The sequence below is a fragment of the Syngnathus typhle genome, linkage group LG1, assembly GCF_033458585.1.
Source record: "Syngnathus typhle isolate RoL2023-S1 ecotype Sweden linkage group LG1, RoL_Styp_1.0, whole genome shotgun sequence".
Taxonomy (NCBI): Eukaryota; Metazoa; Chordata; class Actinopteri; order Syngnathiformes; family Syngnathidae; genus Syngnathus; species Syngnathus typhle.
The window spans coordinates 21,765,414-21,784,012 of record NC_083738.1 but is presented as its reverse complement, the minus strand read 5'-3'; the positions used below and the strand labels follow the sequence as shown (position 1 = coordinate 21,784,012).

The window sequence follows — 18,599 nt, the reverse complement described above, 5'->3', positions numbered from 1 at the left end:
GCACGCACATGCCGCCACAGGGTTACATCCGATCGAGCCAACCTACCTCTGGGATTCCAAGTTTGGTGGGAGTGAGAGCGGACGTTACCTGTGAAAAACTCCCCGAAGTCTTGCTCCAGCTTGACGGCCTTGTCGAACACTTTGTTGGCCTGCTCGTACGTCTGCCGCTTGTTCATTTCCCTGCGGCGCACGAGACGTTACCAAGTTGGACGGCAAATTAGCATCGGCCGAGGCAATTGCGATAAATTGACGTGAAACACTTACATGAGGGCTTCGATGGATTTTGGTTTAATAAAGATGGCGATAGGGTAAAGTTGTGCTTGCTGCAGTCGTTTGATGGCGTTGCCCGACACATCCAGGATGCAGTGCTTCCCCTGAGCAGGACCACACACACATGTGAACACTTAGGCAAGGTCATGCACCACAACAGCATGTATTTGGCATCCAGGTCAACATCCGTTCTTTGTAAGATTATTTCTGCCCATTAATAGGACGACGATGCAGCATTGTTGAACTGCCAAATTTCACTTTGTGAAGCTAACGGTGGGTGCACTAGTTGACAAATCCATAATACTACAAAACACTTTGTCTAGCACCAAGAATTGTCTTACTCGTGGCGACCATGACGATTGTACCGGTACTAAGAGCATTTCTACTGACGTTTGTGCTAGTGCCTCATCGTACCCTTTCAGCCACAGTTCTGACGGACAGGATGCTGGTCCCATAGAGGTTCTCGTTGAACTGTCCCGCCTCGATGAACTTATTGTCCTGGATGTCTTTTTCCATTTGCTCACGCGATCCTACAAAGTGGTAGTCCTGACCGTCCATCTCGTTCTCTCTCCTCGGACGAGTCGTGTCTGGTGGACAGAAAGGCAGGCGGGCGGGCTTGTATGGAGCCCTTTGTTGGGGGGTTCGTGGTGTTTGTGCGCATGCGTACACAACTCACGGGGTACGCAGGAGCCAAACTTGTGTGGGAACTCGGAGATGAGGTCATCGTTGACGCGGTCCTTCATGGGGCCCAGAATGATCACGGGTCTGGTGTAGTGTACTGGAGGCAAAACCAACACAAACGGCAACGGCTTAATCCCAGAACCTATAAATTGTCAGTTAATTAGAATTGTTTTTAACGGCAAAGGCTCTTTCCAAGGGCCTTTTCTCTAGTCGTTTGAGCCACCAACAAAACCAGATTTGTCTGAGACAAGACTGCTATCTGAACTCTGCCAGATGAGGTGAACCGGATTAACAAAACTCCATATAATTCCAACAACACTCAAAGAAGACTTACTTTCTTGTCGAATGACAGGCTCGTAGGAGAGGATTGTGTCTTCCTGGCCCTCTGCGATCATGGGGAAAAAAAAAACACACCAAAAACACAAATCAAGTCATCAGATGGCCGCAGTGGCACTGCAGGCAAGCCGAAACGTTTTGATCCCTCGTGGGACAGATGGTGCGTTTTGTTGCGTCTCCACTCTGTCCTTTCATTTCAAGACGATAGAAAGGTGTGGCGTCAACTCGTGGGGGGGGGGGGGGTCTCGGAGCCAACCCTCAAACCTTGCAAACGTGTCAACCAAGCAGAGAGAGGACTAACGAGAGACTCACTTGAACTGCTTTCACTGTCGCTCGTGTTGGACGTCAGGCATTCTGGAAAGGAGAAGAGCAAACACTGCAGATTAGCAGACGCAAACAGAAAGGAAAGCCCGCACTGTCAACATTCGTCTGCACTTTTCAGATCATTTTTATGCCATGCGCGCTTGTTGTCTCAGTCCGGCGATTCCCAACCTTTCATCCAAAGCACATTTTAATTGCAAAAATCACAATATGTATACAGATAGGAAAATCATGACTCATCTTAATTTATTGATTTCCTCGGGCTGAAACACAGGCCTGTTTAGCACAATGTCCATTTATTATTAGAACAAGATGCCACTAAAGTCCTTACTGAGTGAAATAAGGTGGGGATCAATTACTTGAGTAATTTGGGGCAGGATTGTCCGCTTTTATGCACGTCACTAGCAGAGAAGATGAACAAAGATTCAATACTTGTAACAAATTTAAAAAAAAATCTCCATCCAACAGAGTCAAATTTGATCATTTCCCACAGCCCAGTGGTTGGGAATCACTGTTCTTTGATGACCAGAAGAAGAGAGGGGGGGGGGGGGGAAACCTCATCAGTAAGAAAGCAGAACTCATGCTGCATCTGGCAGCCATATACAAGTGGTAACATTCCCGTTGTGAGCAATCGGAACTCAAGTGTTTCCTGCGATGAGATCCCAAATGAGACCCGATCCCCCAAACACCGCATCTGTGTCCTTTTGCTGCGTCGAGGGCAGGCCAAAGAAAACAACGAGTGCGTTACTCCACCGACCGCTGCAGGAAGGCGGCAATTGGCTCATTGTTATCTCCACGTTGCTGTGGCAACACCCAGCTCCAGACACAAGGATACCGTTAAGTGTGTCACAACTGTCAACAGCCGGTCTACCTCCCAAATGCAAAACGTTACTTAGCAAATCATTATGGACAAAAGTATTGGTACACACTTACAATTGTAAGCTTTCAATCACCTCGGTGTACAACCCTAAAAGTGTCAGTCGGGGTCCACGTGTTAAATGCTAAATTTCAGCTTCGGCCGGATTTATCCCAGGTCTCTAAAAAATGATCCTCGACGATGACCCTGTGGTGCATGGTGTGCTTTTGAATGAAAACTTGTTTTTTAATCTCATTATTTGACAGATTTATCAGTTGCACTATTAGTATTTGGGTTCTTTGAACACGGCAAATTAAACATCCAATTATGATTGGCGGGCTCGAATCAGACGATGTCATGTCACCGAAACTGGCATTTGTTTACGTAGTAAGTGTTACCGCAAGTGCATTTACGACAGTTAGGCTGTCAATTTTGCCTTGGTAGAAAGTTTTGCACGGGTAGGTCTTTTTGACAGAACAGACAAGACCCATCGAGATGCGAAGAACAGTGAGCAATATAGCTTGCGCCTATTCACTTAACCTGATTGTTTGAAATTTGTTGTGCCGTGCTGTAAATTACGCAGAGGGGAGATTACTGATTTGGTTCTTTTACTCTGCTAGCACTGACAGCACGTGATAGTGTGTTGGTGTCCTACGCTGTCATTGCTAAAGTAGGACACCACAGGTTCTTCAAAAGTGCTTATAACGCAAATCACACCAGCATCTTGCGAGAACAAAACTGGGCCATTTATGTGCCGTATTCTTATACTTTGGCCACTCGAACAACTCTCGGCCCAAATGTTAGCACCGAGGCATTTTGCCTAATAACGTGATCATGAGGGGTATTACTCCTGAGTTGGTTGCCCAAGTTTACTTCACAAATCTTCAAATGGCCTCACCCCATCTTAGCTCACCCAAGTTCCTCCACTCCTACGTACCTGCCCGATAATACTTCCTCCTCTGATCAACCATCAGTGCCAGTGATAGCGCGTAGCAGGTCGAACTATTAAAAGCTATTACCTGAGATGGCGGAAGGTACAACGAGACTGTGGATCCACGTCTTGCTATTAAGCAACGTTAGACAAGCCCGACTTTGCTTCTATAAAAGACAACACCCAAAACAAAAGACTCATCCAACCACCATCAGCTACTTTGGTGTCCCAATACTTTTGCCCATTTAGCCTGAATCCATATTCAAAGCGCATGCACAGTGAGATTTTTGTGTGCCCGGCCCCCAGTTCCCCCTGCGCGATCGGCGCTCGGGGGACCACCACGACACTTACTCAAACTCTTTGATCCATAAAAGTCATCGCTTAACCCCGGGAAGTCCTAGGTGTCCCGACAGGTGAGAGCAGAGAACAAAAAGACAAGAGAAGACAGCAGACAGGAAGAAGAAGAGGTTAGTGATAGTCGGGGCAGAGAGGAAGAGGAGTGCTCTGTGCGCGTGCGTGTGTTGGAAGCAGCTTTTCAACGGAGGGGGGGCTTCAAAATCAATTTACTACAAGGTAGTGTACATCAGTGCTTTGTGACATTCTTGTCGAGTCGTTTAGCGGCACAGTGTTAGGAAGCCTGCTGTGCGTTAGTGCGGCCGACAACCACGCACACAAGCATGCATGCGCACAGACACACACACACTGCCACCCAGCAGATAGTTTAAAGAGTTTTATGGCTGATTGTAGTTTTATTTCTTGTATTCACCGGATTGTGTTTTACAAATAAATTGAGATATAAAAAGAAAATGATTGAATGTAATTTTTGAAATATACTTTTACTTTCAATGTGTGCCATTATATGATAATCGCCCATTCATGCCACAGCACTTGTTCCACAGTAGCATTGCTTATCGCTTATTTCTTATTGCAAGTTGTCGGCAAGCAAGTCCCAAGTCCTATTGTGCCCCCCTGCCACGCGGCCCGGCCCACCGTGAGAGACAGATGAGAGCAAAACGTCCGTGGAGATGAGCGGAAGGAAGGAAGGGATGATGGATGGAGAGACAGAACTTAAGTGTGAAAGAAGGAAAAGAAAGGATGAAAGCAAGGAGAACCCCCCCCCCCCCCCCCCCCATACACTTTTCCCTCCCACCCGTTGGTTGCATCACGCAGCTGGTACTCACGTTCAGACTCCACCAACTCCTGCACAATATTCTCCTTGCTCTTGTAAAACGGGAACCTTCGCGACAGGTTGAAGCTTTTTTTGCGCTTTACTTTGACCAGCTGCTTTGTAGGCGAGGGAGGCGTGGGGGGGAGATGGGGCGGGGAAGGGAGGAGGGGGGGTAAACACACAAAAAAAACAAAAACAGAATGGATTTCAATGACGGTACTCAACACGCATGCAAAACAATAAAATGGAATGTCCACCACACATGAAATCATAACAAACATGAGAAAGCAAGTAATGGATGGCGGTGAACACAATACTTTTGTTCAGAAAACACAAGTTCAACACACGCATTTCCTCATACCGTTGCCGGCCGGCCACGGACGTGATGGAAAACAACTCCAACACGTATTCGCTATCCTTCATATCCAGCATAGCATACTAGTGCGCGTTTTAAATTTGTGAAAAATTCTCTCATCGCTAGCACACTTTTCGTGCTCACTCGTAAGACAATTGAACAAACTAGTAGAAAAGTAGACTGCTTTGATTGAGAGTCGTTTTTGTGCCACAAAATACCGCGCTACACTTGCAGCACGACTCGGCCTAACGTGTCGTGCACAATTTATCAAGGAGACTGAATAAAGGACATGAGAGTTACTATCTGCATGCTTCAAGTGAAGCACTAGATATTGAGTCGTCTAATTTCATCTTGTCATTGGTAGAAGTAGTCGCAGTGTTCAACTCGTTTTGTAACTTGCATGATATGATGGTCCATTGGGCGCCGTTGAACTGGACTGCCCTTACACCAGTCGATGGACCCCGTGGAGGCTATTTTGTGTGTTTTGGGGTGTTCTCTTGTATTGGGGCTGTTGGTTGGCCGCTGTTACTTTTTTCCCTTTGTCTTTTAGCTTTGATTTGCTTTTATCTTGAGCACTTTCTGACTTTCTTTGTAGCGCCGTTGTGTGGCAGCCGCCTATTGAGTTGCGCTCATGCCATCTGTGTCTTTTGTATACCCACTCTGTGGTATGGATACTGCTGGGGCCTGAATTTCCCCTCCCCTGGGGATCAATAAATAATCAATCAATCAATATCCTTGACGTACTAGTGCGCTCTTTTTAAGACAATTCAGCACAGAAAGCAACATTTTTTCCCCAATCAGCATGAAATTCAACCTTACTTGTTTTGTTAACTGCTGTGAAGCACTAGTAACACTGCTGGAAAGCCATTGGAGGATTCAAAGTCAATGTGCTTTATGAGACGGCCAACTGAAAAGTGCTGTAAAAATCGGATGCATTATTATTAATCATAATTATGCGAGTAGTTGGGCCTAGTACTGATACAAGCGCAGCCCAAACCCCTTAAGGTCTACGTACTGGCAGGCTAGAAGTGGCACTGCTAGTCAAGAAGAAAAATATACATACATTACTAGTCAGACAAAATAGTCGTTTGACCAGTGAGTTGAATTTTCTTACTGGTGAGGACCAGGAGTAATCTAGCACACAAACATTAAGCTGGATATTGAGGATTTAGAATACATGTTTGGCACGGGGACACGAGCGCACATTTAGATTTTTGGGGAAAAATACTCAATCATAATACTGACCTATTAGTTTTGAAAGTACGGTTCATACATAAAGATTATCTGAACTCTCTCGGGAAGCTGCTTGTCCATTGGGGTTGCTCTTTTGCTAAGCAACAACAGCAATTTGTCGTATCTATGAAGTGACTGTCCTCCCCCCGCCAAGGTGTTAAGAAGTTGGAGGAAACACAAATCCGCCGAATGCAAAATGTTTTGAGTGTAGGGTGCCTGTCGTGTGCGGGTGTGTCGTGGCAACATGGCGGCGGCGCCTCATGGGGGGGCTTTGCTAGCATTCCCACACGGCTTCTCCACTCCACTTACCCTGTTGGACTCAATCATGCCTGTCCGGGCGTGGAACTTGACTGTTTTTAACCTGGCCCTCTCCTTCTTCTCCACTCTGGACAGAGTCATTTTAAGAAAAATAAAATAGGGTTGTTGTCACATGGCATTAAGAGCACAACGCAGCGACAAAGTCTTCTTAAATCTACGTGCAGAATCAAAAGATTTGGTCAAAACAATACGTGACAATTATTTTTCTACAGCGGCAGACACAGCAAAGATGGAGTCAATTTTCAGGAGATGAGGCAGGCCCTGTACATTTGGCGTTGTACAGATGCTTCGCGTTTGCAACAGAAGCGCAAAACTACCTTTTCTTGCTGGGAATGACTCCAATCTGCTCGCTCTCCCCGTGAGGCGTCACCAGCCTGGCCTGCCACCATTCGTCATCGGACGCGTTGATGACGTGGAGGATGTCGCCGTAGGAGAAGCTCAGCCCTTGGCTGGGCAGGCAGCTATCCCTCGTCCGGTCATAGTCAAACAAAGCTCTGCAAGGTAAAACGTTTGACGCTGCAGATGCTAGAAATATGAAAGACGCCGAGCGGAAAAGCGCCAGCACCTGTTCATGATGCCTGCTTTGCATTGGCACGCTCTTGACTAAATACTTTTTGTTGTCAGTCGTAACGTGTCATCATCATCATGCCACATGACTGCTCACTCTGCAGGTTTCAACTCAACTTGACCTAGTGCAGGACTTTCCAATCCAATCCAAATGTTTTCATCTCCAAACAACTCGTTTCAAACTTTCCAAGTGATTCATTACTCGAGTACGGATAATGCCATTATGTCTCATGATTGGGATGAACAAGTGCATCATTCAATCTTTTTGGAAAAAAAAAACTACAGAGCGTAACAATTTGTCATTTCAACATGCAACTGCATGTTTTGTGCAGCAGTCTCTCTCTCTCTCTTTCTCATCTGCTGGATATACGTACGTATGCAGAGGAAATACAAGACAGGCTCTTGAGAGTAGCACAAATTCTAAAATCAAACTAAAACAGGGCAACTGGAGCGTTGGTTACTTAATCGAGCCACTCGACTTTCTCCTTCGACCCACCGACCGACCGACCGGGCGAGTCGGAGCGCTTGCTGCTGGACTGCTTTGTTGCGTTTCGAAGCTCACCTTGCAGGCTCAACGCCTCCGCATTCCTGAGGCTGGGCTGGGAGGGCATGCATCGGCTGGATAGCGACACGGCTTTTACAACATTGCTGTGCTCTTAGTAAGCTGCCGCACAGGGGCGAGCTTGGCCTCGCTTGTCTCTCATACGCGCGAGCCCACATATACAGAGACTGGAGCGACGCAATCGAGCCGTGCATACAGTGGGCTCAAATAACCTGGGCGCAGTCCAGTTACATCACAACATTTTCACTCTGATCACCTTGACTCCAGCATGACTCACTGCTTCGTGTTATGACAGAAACGGCTACAATACGACGTGGGCTCCAAAGGGTGAAGAGGCGCAAGGCGTTTTCAGCTCGAAGTAAAGCCAAAACGTCACACGGCCAAACCCTGTTTCCTACGTGGGTAATGCGAGCCCCTTGAGGGCACTTTGACGTCAATGACAGTGGCATCTCCAAATGGTCGGGCCAAGCGGTTGCCATCTTGATAGAATTCTCTAAACACGCTATGAGCGCTTTAAATGTATCCCAAAAACATTGTGTTGAGCGCTCGGGATGGGATCACCTCGCCTCTTTTCATCGCTACTGTAATCCACGTGTCTGCATTGTGGAGGCGCCTGACACAAGCTTGGACTGGCTTTCCAGCACACTCTTGTGGAATGTTGTCGTTGGAGAGGTGTTGTTCCCAAAACAGGCGAGTGCTCAGTCGCTCGTCAAGCCATTATTTTTAACGCTTCAATTGACTTTGGCTTACACTAACTGGCGAGTTCACGTAGAATGTATGAGTGGAGCCGGCCGGGCTTGTCACTAGATTGATTTACAAGAATGAAGTATTCTTTTGAATAAGCTCACGGCTATAGCTAATCTAATGGCTATTTGCATCACTCGTGCTTCACCACGTAATCCTTGCCAGGCAACAGTGTGTCTGCTTTTGACAGGATTCCGGGTTTCCGAGGTTCATTAATGTGAGATGTGAGGTGAGTGTTTTTTTTTTTGTGCCGGCCTCCTGTTTACCTGACGTAGAGAGAGCGTTTCTCGCTGGTGCGCAGGGAGCCGGATCCCGAGCTCATGCTGCTGTTCATCATCTGCTCCCTCAGGTCGTGGATCTTGGACTCAAAGCGGCTGTACTCTGAGGGGCAAAAAGAAAAGACAAATGTCAATCAAAACTCATTCCAAAGATCCAACGTGAGGTTTTGTCTTGACAAGCTACACATACACAAAGATTAGACAGCAAGACTAAATGGTCTAGCCATAGCAGTCACCGGAGCCACCAGTCAGAAGTGATAGGCTCCACTCATCCACAAAGCCTAAGGAGGACAAGCACTACAGAAAATGGATGGCCGACATTTACACAAAAAGTGCTTGTGATGATCACGGGTGATATAAAAAGGCCACCAGTGAGAGAAAGCGCCTCAGATTGAAGCCTGATAGAAAATTGACTGAAACCTTGGCTTGATTAATGAGCTCCGGAACAGATGGTTTATCACAGATCTGGCAAAAGCAATACGCCCGTGTCCCATAACAGGTAAATTAATTACACAAATTAATGAAGTTCAACGCAGGCTCAACAGTGTGTTTCAATGAAGAAAAAAATGGGGGGGAAAATGAGCGGGGAATGCGGGAAGGCCACCCACGACATTGCAAGCGTGAGCATTCGGCATAAGAGCACAAATCCTTGCGTGCCGGCCGTGTGATGAACGACTTCACCCGAGTCGACTTATTGAGAAGGCTCTCAATGGAAGTAGCTCAAATTGCTTTGTGCATTTCCGCCATATTCTACTAGTCTGCTCATTTGTCCAAGGGACTAGTAGCACTCACAAAACAGCGCACTGGGAGGGACTGGTGTCAGTTTCCTACAAGAAAAGAGCTCTCACTATTATGTTGGTTAAATTGAGGGCACTTTGCTGAGTGTATTTTCCCCCCCAAGTATGCAAAACACGCCTTGTGGGACTTCCAGTCCAGTGTAATCCTAAACTAGACGTCAACACTTCCTGTTTAGCTCAAAGTCCAGACTGAGACCAACCACCGGACAGGTAGCCTGAGGGAAAAAGAAAGAAAGCAAACATCCACGCATGTGAGGATGACATCACAGGAGTTTTGTGCAGGTGCATAAACAAAATGGAGGTAGGTCACTGAACCCTCATCCTCCCCCTGCCGAAAACCTGAAAGGCAAACGTCTCGCGGGGGGCTGCTGCTATGGCCACCCTGCTCTGAGCAACCAAGGTGAAGTAACCGGACACCACAGCGCAAAAAGAACAAGGAAAGAAAACTCCAGCAAGCAGCGAGATACAATTTCTTTCTTACTCTACTTTAAGCGCATTAAAGATTTGATTCTCAATATGACAGTTTAAAGGTGAAATGCAATCAAGTGTGAAGTGAAGCCACCTCATTTGATTTAGATGGCAAATGAAAACGTGGCAAATGCGGGTCGTGTGTGTGATGCTAAAAATAATTCCCACTTTCTGACCTTGAAGAAATCAAAACAAACAAGTCGTGTATTTTCCTCCCTTTTTCTCAGTATGAGCAAAGTGCAATTTTTGTGTATAGATTTGTGTAGACCAAACTGGTATTGTACATAACTTTTTTTTTTTTACTTTTGTACAATCCAAAATCGGCATTTTGACTATTTTATCCATTTGTATTATTTTTACTTTCATTTACATACCCGTGCTTGCCTTTTTACCATCCTTTTCTTTCCTTAAATATTTGCACTTCTACTTCAGCACAGTCTTCCCCCCCACCTCGATCGACACGGGCGAAATGGATGGCGAAATGAAGCCTGCAGAGCAAAGGAGGGGGAAAGGGGGGGGGGAGTGTCCAAATGGCACAGCGCAACCTGAAGGCTGACTAAACCCATTCCCCGCCTTCCAAAGTCATTCATCTGTGGACATTCAAGTGAAGCAGGAAGAACAGTGAGCCGCAATCAGCCCGAACAATCCCCAGGGGAGTTTGGGAAGGGAATGCTGAGATCCCGACTATGAAATGCTGCCAAGCCTCGGCCAGCGACTAATGGCAACATCACAATGCAGACCTCTCTCTCTGTACGACACATCACAAGATCTGTGCAGCAGAAAAGAAGGGCGGGGGGGGGGGGGTGGGGGGAGAAATGAGGGTCGACATTATGCATTTGAACGCCCGCTGAGATTAGAAGGCATAGCTACGACACACCTGTTAAAGGCACTTTACAGGTAGTCTGTCTTTTGTTGTCCCACAACAAACAGGAAGAGTCATGGAAACAAACGCTCCTCTATCCTGCCGGGCTTGCGTGTAAAAATAACAACACAAGCTGAAACTATAAGAGCAGTCCAAACACGAATGGAGCGTGCTCACAGGTACGGCATTCTGTTCTGTCGGTGGGCAGCTGGAAATGCATTTAAGCCTTTGAATAGACAACAAACACTCAGGCGGGATTAACAGCTGACGTTTTTGTACTACCACTAGCGCGAAGAACATACCGGTATCAGATTCTGATGATACAATAACCTTTAGGGTTTATGTAATGTATGGCTGACTTTTAAAATTCAGGGATAAGGTGGCTGAAGGTGGCTTGTGATAGGGAAAGTTCAAAGCAGTTGAGAACGACACAGTTCATGATGCTTTGTCTCATGAGCTCTTCCAAATTATGAGTGGTTGTTTGAATTTGTACTTTGTGTGGAGAGACTTACAAAAAAAAAAAGTGATCTTTGCAATGTGTCGCCGTGTCATCTGACGGTGCACGTACGCTTAAGGTTTTGTCCAGCGAACGTATCTGAGCAGCCGGGCATCTACGTGTGAGCCAGAGCGCATTAATTATTCACCAGCACGCCTCAGAAATGCAGTGAGGAGAAACACGAGGGCCTTTTATTGCAGCTCAGACCTTTAAAGCACTTCACACACACACACCGACAAGAGCTAGTGTAGTGTACATTTTAGCAACAGCGTCAGTGCCAACGGGAGGCATAAAAGAGAGCTAATAGAAACTGGGACTGTTCTGAAGCTGTGTGTCCTCATTAGTCGTGCAGCTTTTTTTTTGGGGCATTTTATTTCTGAGGGGACACGGCGGCTTTTCTTATGATCCACTTACGCAACGTGTCCAGCATGTACTTGTAATAGGAGAGTGTGTTCTGTTTGTAGGGAGTGAATCCCGCATATGCACAGCCCCCCCCCCCCGACTCCAAACCACAATGACCTATTAATCACAAATGATCCTATTTGTGTTTTTTGTGCTCATTCTGTAATGCCCTAAGATGCTATGCGATGAAGCCAAACCCCAGACAAAAATGGCCACGGTAGTTGGTTTAGCATGAGTTGTTAGTGGAAGTTATACAGTGTCTTTTATGTGTCATTTTTACAGACTTGTTTACTTTATCAATTATTTTTAAAAACTTAATCCTCATTTTTAAGAGTAATGCAAGATGAGTTTCAAATGACATTCAACTTCACTTTTTTTAATCTTAATACACTCATTTCTGCAACTAAATGCTGTCATAAGTAATCTGTTGATTCTTATATTTTTTTAACTGCACATATTTAGTCAAAAAAACAGGACATCATTTAGAACATAATTGTAATCTTTTCAAAATAGTTGATGATTTAAGCAACACACACACAACTAAGAAGTTGGGTCACCTGCAGGTCAAGGTCCCCTTGTCTACTCAAGTACTGTAGTTGTGGTTCACTCTCCACTGCTTTGGATCTCAAGTATGCTGACTTTGCACAAACAGGCTCACCGCATTTCCTCATATTTCCTTCACGTAAACGCTTTAGTCTAACTACACGCCTTGCGCAAGTCAATCAAAGCGTGGATACGAGTCATATTTACTCCCAACTTCCTGCACAGACTGTCAAAGTCAAAGTCTGCTTTATTGTCAATCCCTTCATATGTCAAGACACACAAAGAAACCGAAATTTCCTCTATCCCACGGTGACGAGACATAGTACACAATAGCCATACAAGTAGACGACACAAAATAAAAACAAGAAGGCACAAACAATAAATAATAAATAATATGAGTGATGAATAAATAACAAACAAATAACACAATAAATAAGAGGAGCAAAACTGAGCCAGTGTGCATAATGCAGACAGTAAGCATAGCGCAAAGTACAGGACGCTATGCAGAAAGGGGGAGAGAGTTCAGGATCCTAACAGCCTGGAGTATGAAGTCCTTGAAAGCCCACGGGGGTTAGTGTCTGAATTGGTTCCTCCAGTGCCAAAATCTGAAAGGAACAATGTTCAATGCTCACATACCAGTCTGGGATGCCAGAGTGTTACTGGGGAAAGTCTGGGGTCAACGGAGGGGTTGCAGGAAGTCAATCATTAGCCAGCACTTGCCTTGTATGTTTGAAGTACGTTGTTAAATATTGTACGCAGATTAGCGGCCTTCGCCGGGTGAAGCCGAGCAAACTTTGGAGTACGTGACCTGACCGCATAGCTAAAGTGCTGCTGTCGTACAGTATTACAGTCAGCGCTCACTCATTTGAGCATTTTCTGGTAGAACACGACTAAAATTGTGTAACGCTCCAATTGCCCTGCTTCTCAGAAGGCTTCTGAAGATGGCTTGCAAACAGCCTGGATGTGCTCATGGGCAAAGGAGTTATAACTGCACTGTCATTTTGTACATTTAAATCACACCTGATTGTTTTTGTTCCCCTTTTTTTTCTTTAACTTGTTGGAAAATGAAAAAAAAAGCCCAAGTAAAATGATGGATTAAACTAGTAGGGCTACTGGTTGAACATGTGTGTTTCCATTGACGGGAGCTCACAAACAATATCTTCTTTGTCATCATGTCATTGCGGCATGCTGAAAACACGCGCACAAAAACGAGAAAAACAAGAAAGCAAACATGTGATACTGTGTTATCGTAAAGTCGACGTCATGACAACATGTCGGGTGTGTTTGCATTTGTCAGCATTGTGCAGAGTGCTGCAATAGAAGTTTTACGCAAAATAATATCGTTTCAAAGGTCATAATTGGAATACTCGGAAGACTATATGCTTACTATATGCTTCCCGTGAGGAAAACCTTTGGGGGACTACTAAACAACATTGTTCTACGACCATAACGAGTGACATGACTAGCGCTCTTCACTCGTAGTTGCACACATGTCAAGAGCAGTTTCCCCTCACAATTAACTTCTAGTTAGTTACCCTACTAGTATGTCACAGTTGGAAAGGAAAGACGTAGGAGGGGAGGGGGGTAAAAACATTACTAGTAAACTGAGCCTTCAAGTAATAAAACAATCGCTGGCATAACATTCAAAACACGGTCATTCTAATAGTGAGCAAAATGGTTTTACTACTTCGGACAATGAATGAGCTTCAAGGGGATACCAAGGATATGGCCTAAATACGCAAAAGGCCTTCCATACACACACACACACACACCTGTTGGACCACACCTGTGCGTCCCTACCTAGAGTCTTCCGAGTTACATAAGAGTGAGTTTCAACGGCATATTAATGCACCCCAGCACGACATTCGTTAATCCAGACTCAACCGTGTTAACTATACATGACGTTAAAAGGATTAAAATACAATCGATATGGTGTAACCACAAATAAGTGTCAAGCATTCCTACATTGACGTGGCAAACGTGGTGATTGTATGGTTATTAATCGGATTTAGTTGAAAATGTACTACTCAAATCAGGATATTGAGGTAATTTAAGTGTTTTAGTAGCTAACTAGGTCTAACCTCCACCAACTAACCGAAGAAGTCATAGGCTGCAGGTTAGTTGTTCATCGGGCTCCCAAAATACAATCGTAAAGCGTCTCGACAAGTGCAGCACACTTTTTTACCTCCATATTTTGTGTTAAAGCTTCGCCTCGTCTCACCTGGAAAAGACGGAAATTTCTCGGTTTTCCGCCGGTATTTTGTCGGGTCTTCAGCCGGCCATGAGCGACTTTACGCGGCTTGTGCTGGGCTGCTGCTGTTGTGCGCTAGCCCATCCCCCATCATCTCAACCCGGCTGGCAGTCCGATCAAACTTGCTCGCTTGGCCTATTTCTTTTCTTCTTCCACGGCTTCTTGTTAAAAAGTTGCCCTTCTTCAGTCTTTGTCTTGATCCTCTTCTTGCAGTGTGCCTGGTATGCGCGTTCGCCGGGGGAGCCAGTCGGCGCTGAGAGCCGGGAAAGGGGCGGCCAAATGCGGTTTGTTTGCCGCCTTACACGAGGCTAACCCGGCTCCATGCTATCTGTGGCACCGCCCCCTCTCGCACTCAATATCCGTCCGCGGGAGCACGGAGCGCATCACAGGAGTCGCGCGCACTTCCGCGGCCAAGCCAGCCAGAGCTCCACTTTACGGAACGATTAGGCTGTCGAACAATATGTGTCGTACCATACTTGCAACGCTTTTTTCCCACGACTAGTACGCAATTAAAGTTGAATCGTAAACTGTTGTGAAGCACTAGTATTTCTACTAGGGCCAAATTGTGGTTTTATGTCTGCTTTTCAAGGATATTAAATAAATGCAGAAACGGCTTTCAAAAAGCTTAACAACTTAAACTTAACTTAAAGTCCTTGCACAGGACATACAGTAATCCCTTGTTTATCGCGGATAACTGGTTCCCAAAACCACCCACGAAAAGTGAAATACGCAAAGTACGGTCACCAACAAGAAGTACTGGGCAGGCTAATGAGTTAGCGGAAAGATGCTAATCTGCGATCGTGCTAACACGCGAAAACGGACTTCTAAAGGAATGTAAACGAACATTTGGAGCAATACTACATTGTCCTAAAGGTTAGACACACGTTTCCTCAATTTAGAAGTTTAATTTGGACTTTTAGATGGGTTTTTTTTAATTTGGAAAAAAAAATCTGTAGTGAAGCCGCGATAAACGAAACGCGAAGTAGCGAGGGATCACTGTACTAGTAGACTGAAAGTGGCACCCGTAGGGTAAAAATATTAGTAGCATGCCCAAGGAGTCTTTCTACTGGTGTTGTTATACTTGTGAGAAGTGTGCATTGGGGAAGCTTTGGCTGCCATCCAAAAGACCATATGATGTTGTGTATATTACTGTATCTCACATTAAAAAGTAGTGAACAACATGAAAATCAAATGTATAGATGGACCCCCATTGTTAATATTACAGTTTGAAGTCCCTTAGATGTATGTGGACAAACCCACACCTCACACTAAGTACATATGTGACAAGATGAACATGATCATTTTATAGGTTTCTACATTTTGTGACATTTTTATTTAATGGTGTGCCATGTGATTTAAAACAAATAAAAGAATGCATCTTGAGTCAGTCACCCTGCACAACGTTATTTACGCTGTTTTATGACAATGTGAATAGCTTTTGTTTACGTGATGCGGTCACTTGTCACTTTGTGGCACACAGAGGCCACTATACAATTGCAACATTACGCGTCCATTTTCTGATGTTTGCCCACTTTGCATGTCTGTGCATTTCAGTGATGTGGAAACAAGAATCTGAGGCTCACCTTCAGGCCTGTACTGCGCAATGATGGTGACGGTCTGTCCAGCTCTCTTCAGAGCGGCCGCCGCCTGCTCGTGTGTTGCGTTTCTTAGATTCACTCCATTCACCTGCGACCAAAACAAAGACTTTCATTGATCATTTCAATTCAGGAGGATTGTGTTGTGATTAAGAAAGTTGTAAAAGACAAGTTGCAGAGTGGAGGTGATTTAAGATCAAAGTTATCGCAACTAAAGGATATACAGCCTAGATATCAAAGTAGGTTATTTTACATTCGGTGGTGGTGCTAAGTACGATGATCAATTTTAACTTTGAATGTACATTACCGTAAGTACTCGGGTGTGAAATAAAAATCCAATAATTTTTTTGTTCAATTAAGTAAAGCATGAAAAAGACTACCCTCAAAATATTTTCTGTCACTATTGATATTTTAGGCGGAATTGTTTTACTTTATATTGTATTTTATAAAATCACACAAGGATGACACAATGAAATAGAATGTCAAGAATTAAACAGTTCTTATGTTTTTGCTGCAATTAAATGAACATTGTGCTGTCCCTTTTGGTGAGTGTAATTTGGCCACAGGGGGGCAGTAGAATGCATGTTTGTTAAGCTAAATGGACTTATACAATACAGAACTTCTACTTCAGAGCATCTCACATTTTGCTCACAAATCAAAACTAGTGTCTGGAAAATTTCAAAAAGTGAGTACTTGATCAAAAGTCCAATGTATCTTTACTTCAATCTAAGTATAGTGCGAGTTGTTCCTCCCATGACAGGGACAAAAAGGAAAAATCCACGAGGATGTACTGACAGACAGAATGCGGTCGCCTCTCCTCAGCTCGCCGCTCAGGTCAGCCGGTCCTCCGGCTAGAATGAAGGAGACGAAGATGCCCTCGCCGTCCTCCCCGCCCACAATGTTGAAGCCCAACCCAGTGGAGCCTTTGTGGAGCAACACCTTTCTCGGCTCCCTGACGAGACAAAAACGAGAAGAGCCGCAGTGTCAGGCTGAAGAAGTAAAAAATGAAAGGAAACGAAAATAAAGAACAGTCTCCTGGGCAGCCATCCGTTAAAGTACGTTACAAAATAACGCACCTAATTGCAAGTTCTTTCTTGTTCGGTAGAGTGAACGCCCGCTGTGGTGTGGTTCATCTTTTGTACCCTTGCTATATTGCAAATATTGAAGTCATCATTTTGGTCAAATGAGTCGCACACCTTCATTGGAGTATCACGCTCACATTTAGAGTAGCACATTGCAAAAGATGTGGAGGAAGAGGCAAAGAAGGTCCCCTACTAATCTGACCACAATGGGAAACGGGAGATTCCACTTTGGAGGTTCCGCTGCAACTTGATGGTGGATAACATTGATCTTTCTTTCTGACATATAGAAGCCACACAAGTGTTTCCAGGCATCATTTTCCCCCACTGCCTGGAGTCACACACTCACAGTCATCACCACCCACTCAAATGAACGAAGGCCGACAGAACAACCAGACATCCAGCTCCATAGACACCCCCCCCCCCCACACACACACACACACTCTAACACCACTCAATCGCCGCTTTTTGCATTAAATGCGATGACTCAGTTTCCAGAAAGGCTTTTGAAACGGTCTCTATTTCAGGGCACTTTGAAGCGCCATTGCTCGCAAACAAACACACACGCACACATGCACAAAAATATTAAGGCGGTCCATGCCACGCTGGCCTTGCACACACATTTAATAAGCAATGAAGACAACTTGCATTCATGCTCCTTTGTATGCATGCACACGCAAACGCATATTCCTTCCACCACAAAAACGCTGCATGGTTCCTATTAGAGTTTTTTTCCCCCCTTGCAGTAGACAGGAACAATTCCATCGCCATCCCAATCGGCTGCGCTCAAAGTTGCCATTACAGCCATTTCCCCTCCTCCCCACCAAGGCAGCATTTCACAATTTTAACATTCAAGGATGGGGAAAGCCTTGATTATGGTATTCAAAAGAAAAGTCTGAAAGTTGTACTTGGAAAGATCGGGTCTGAAAGTCCAATAACAAATTTCCACGGTGGTCATTTATGTTTGTCAACTTGAATACAAGCATTAATGTCACAGACAAATCTTTTGACAGACAAACGGAAGCGTCACGTCACGTTGGATTTGAGACTAAAAAATAAATAAATAAATAGAACATCTCGAAACTTCCAAACGTACGTAACTGGTGTGACTTCATGGCCATAATCCCGATTCAACACGAGTTACCTTCGGGTTCCAATCTGACGGCCGCTTCGGGCGTAGCATTTTGGAGCCCGTCTCCTCCCCAGCGACACAGAGGACGAGACGTTGACGGTGAACATGGCTAGCGGTAGGTCGCCTTCTTTCGATCTGGCCTTCCTCTCACAGGCGCGTCACTTTCACAAGTCCCGGCCGTATCTTATGACTGTGTTGTGTGATGGGAACCAGCCCCAAACACTCGTTGCCCATCATCATTACCAGAGAGGCTTAACATTTAACCCTAACTCCCATGGAGGGAAGTAACTAAGAGCAGATACTTTTTCTTAACTGTGCTTGAACATCCCTGTAAAATGAAAATAAATGTCTTTG

The 18,599-nt window shown here is 45.1% G+C and overlaps 1 protein-coding gene across 9 annotated transcripts in view; it reads right to left on the bottom strand.

The window, feature by feature from the left end:
• The window catches only part of dlg3 (discs, large homolog 3 (Drosophila)), a 71,531-nt gene that overhangs the window by 1,374 nt on the left and 51,558 nt on the right, over positions 1-18,599 (bottom strand). For 4 of the 9 annotated variants that reach the window (XM_061273955.1, XM_061273990.1, XM_061273973.1 and 1 more), the window contains 12 exons: positions 16,830-16,986; positions 16,023-16,125; positions 8,609-8,723; positions 6,787-6,963; positions 6,461-6,536; positions 4,577-4,679; positions 1,600-1,641; positions 1,286-1,336; positions 947-1,048; positions 685-857; positions 265-374; positions 89-180 (listed from right to left, as the gene is read on the bottom strand). In XM_061273955.1, coding sequence (XP_061129939.1) covers positions 89-180; positions 265-374; positions 685-857; positions 947-1,048; positions 1,286-1,336; positions 1,600-1,641; positions 4,577-4,679; positions 6,461-6,536; positions 6,787-6,963; positions 8,609-8,723; positions 16,023-16,125; positions 16,830-16,986 — 1,301 coding nt within the window. Of the gene's footprint in view, positions 1-88; positions 181-264; positions 375-684; positions 858-946; positions 1,049-1,285; positions 1,337-1,599; positions 1,642-4,576; positions 4,680-6,460; positions 6,537-6,786; positions 6,964-8,608; positions 8,724-14,373; positions 14,776-16,022; positions 16,126-16,829; positions 16,987-18,599 lie in introns of those variants that run through there. The other 5 variants (XM_061273965.1, XM_061274016.1, XM_061274008.1 and 2 more) reach the window with 3 other exon arrangements.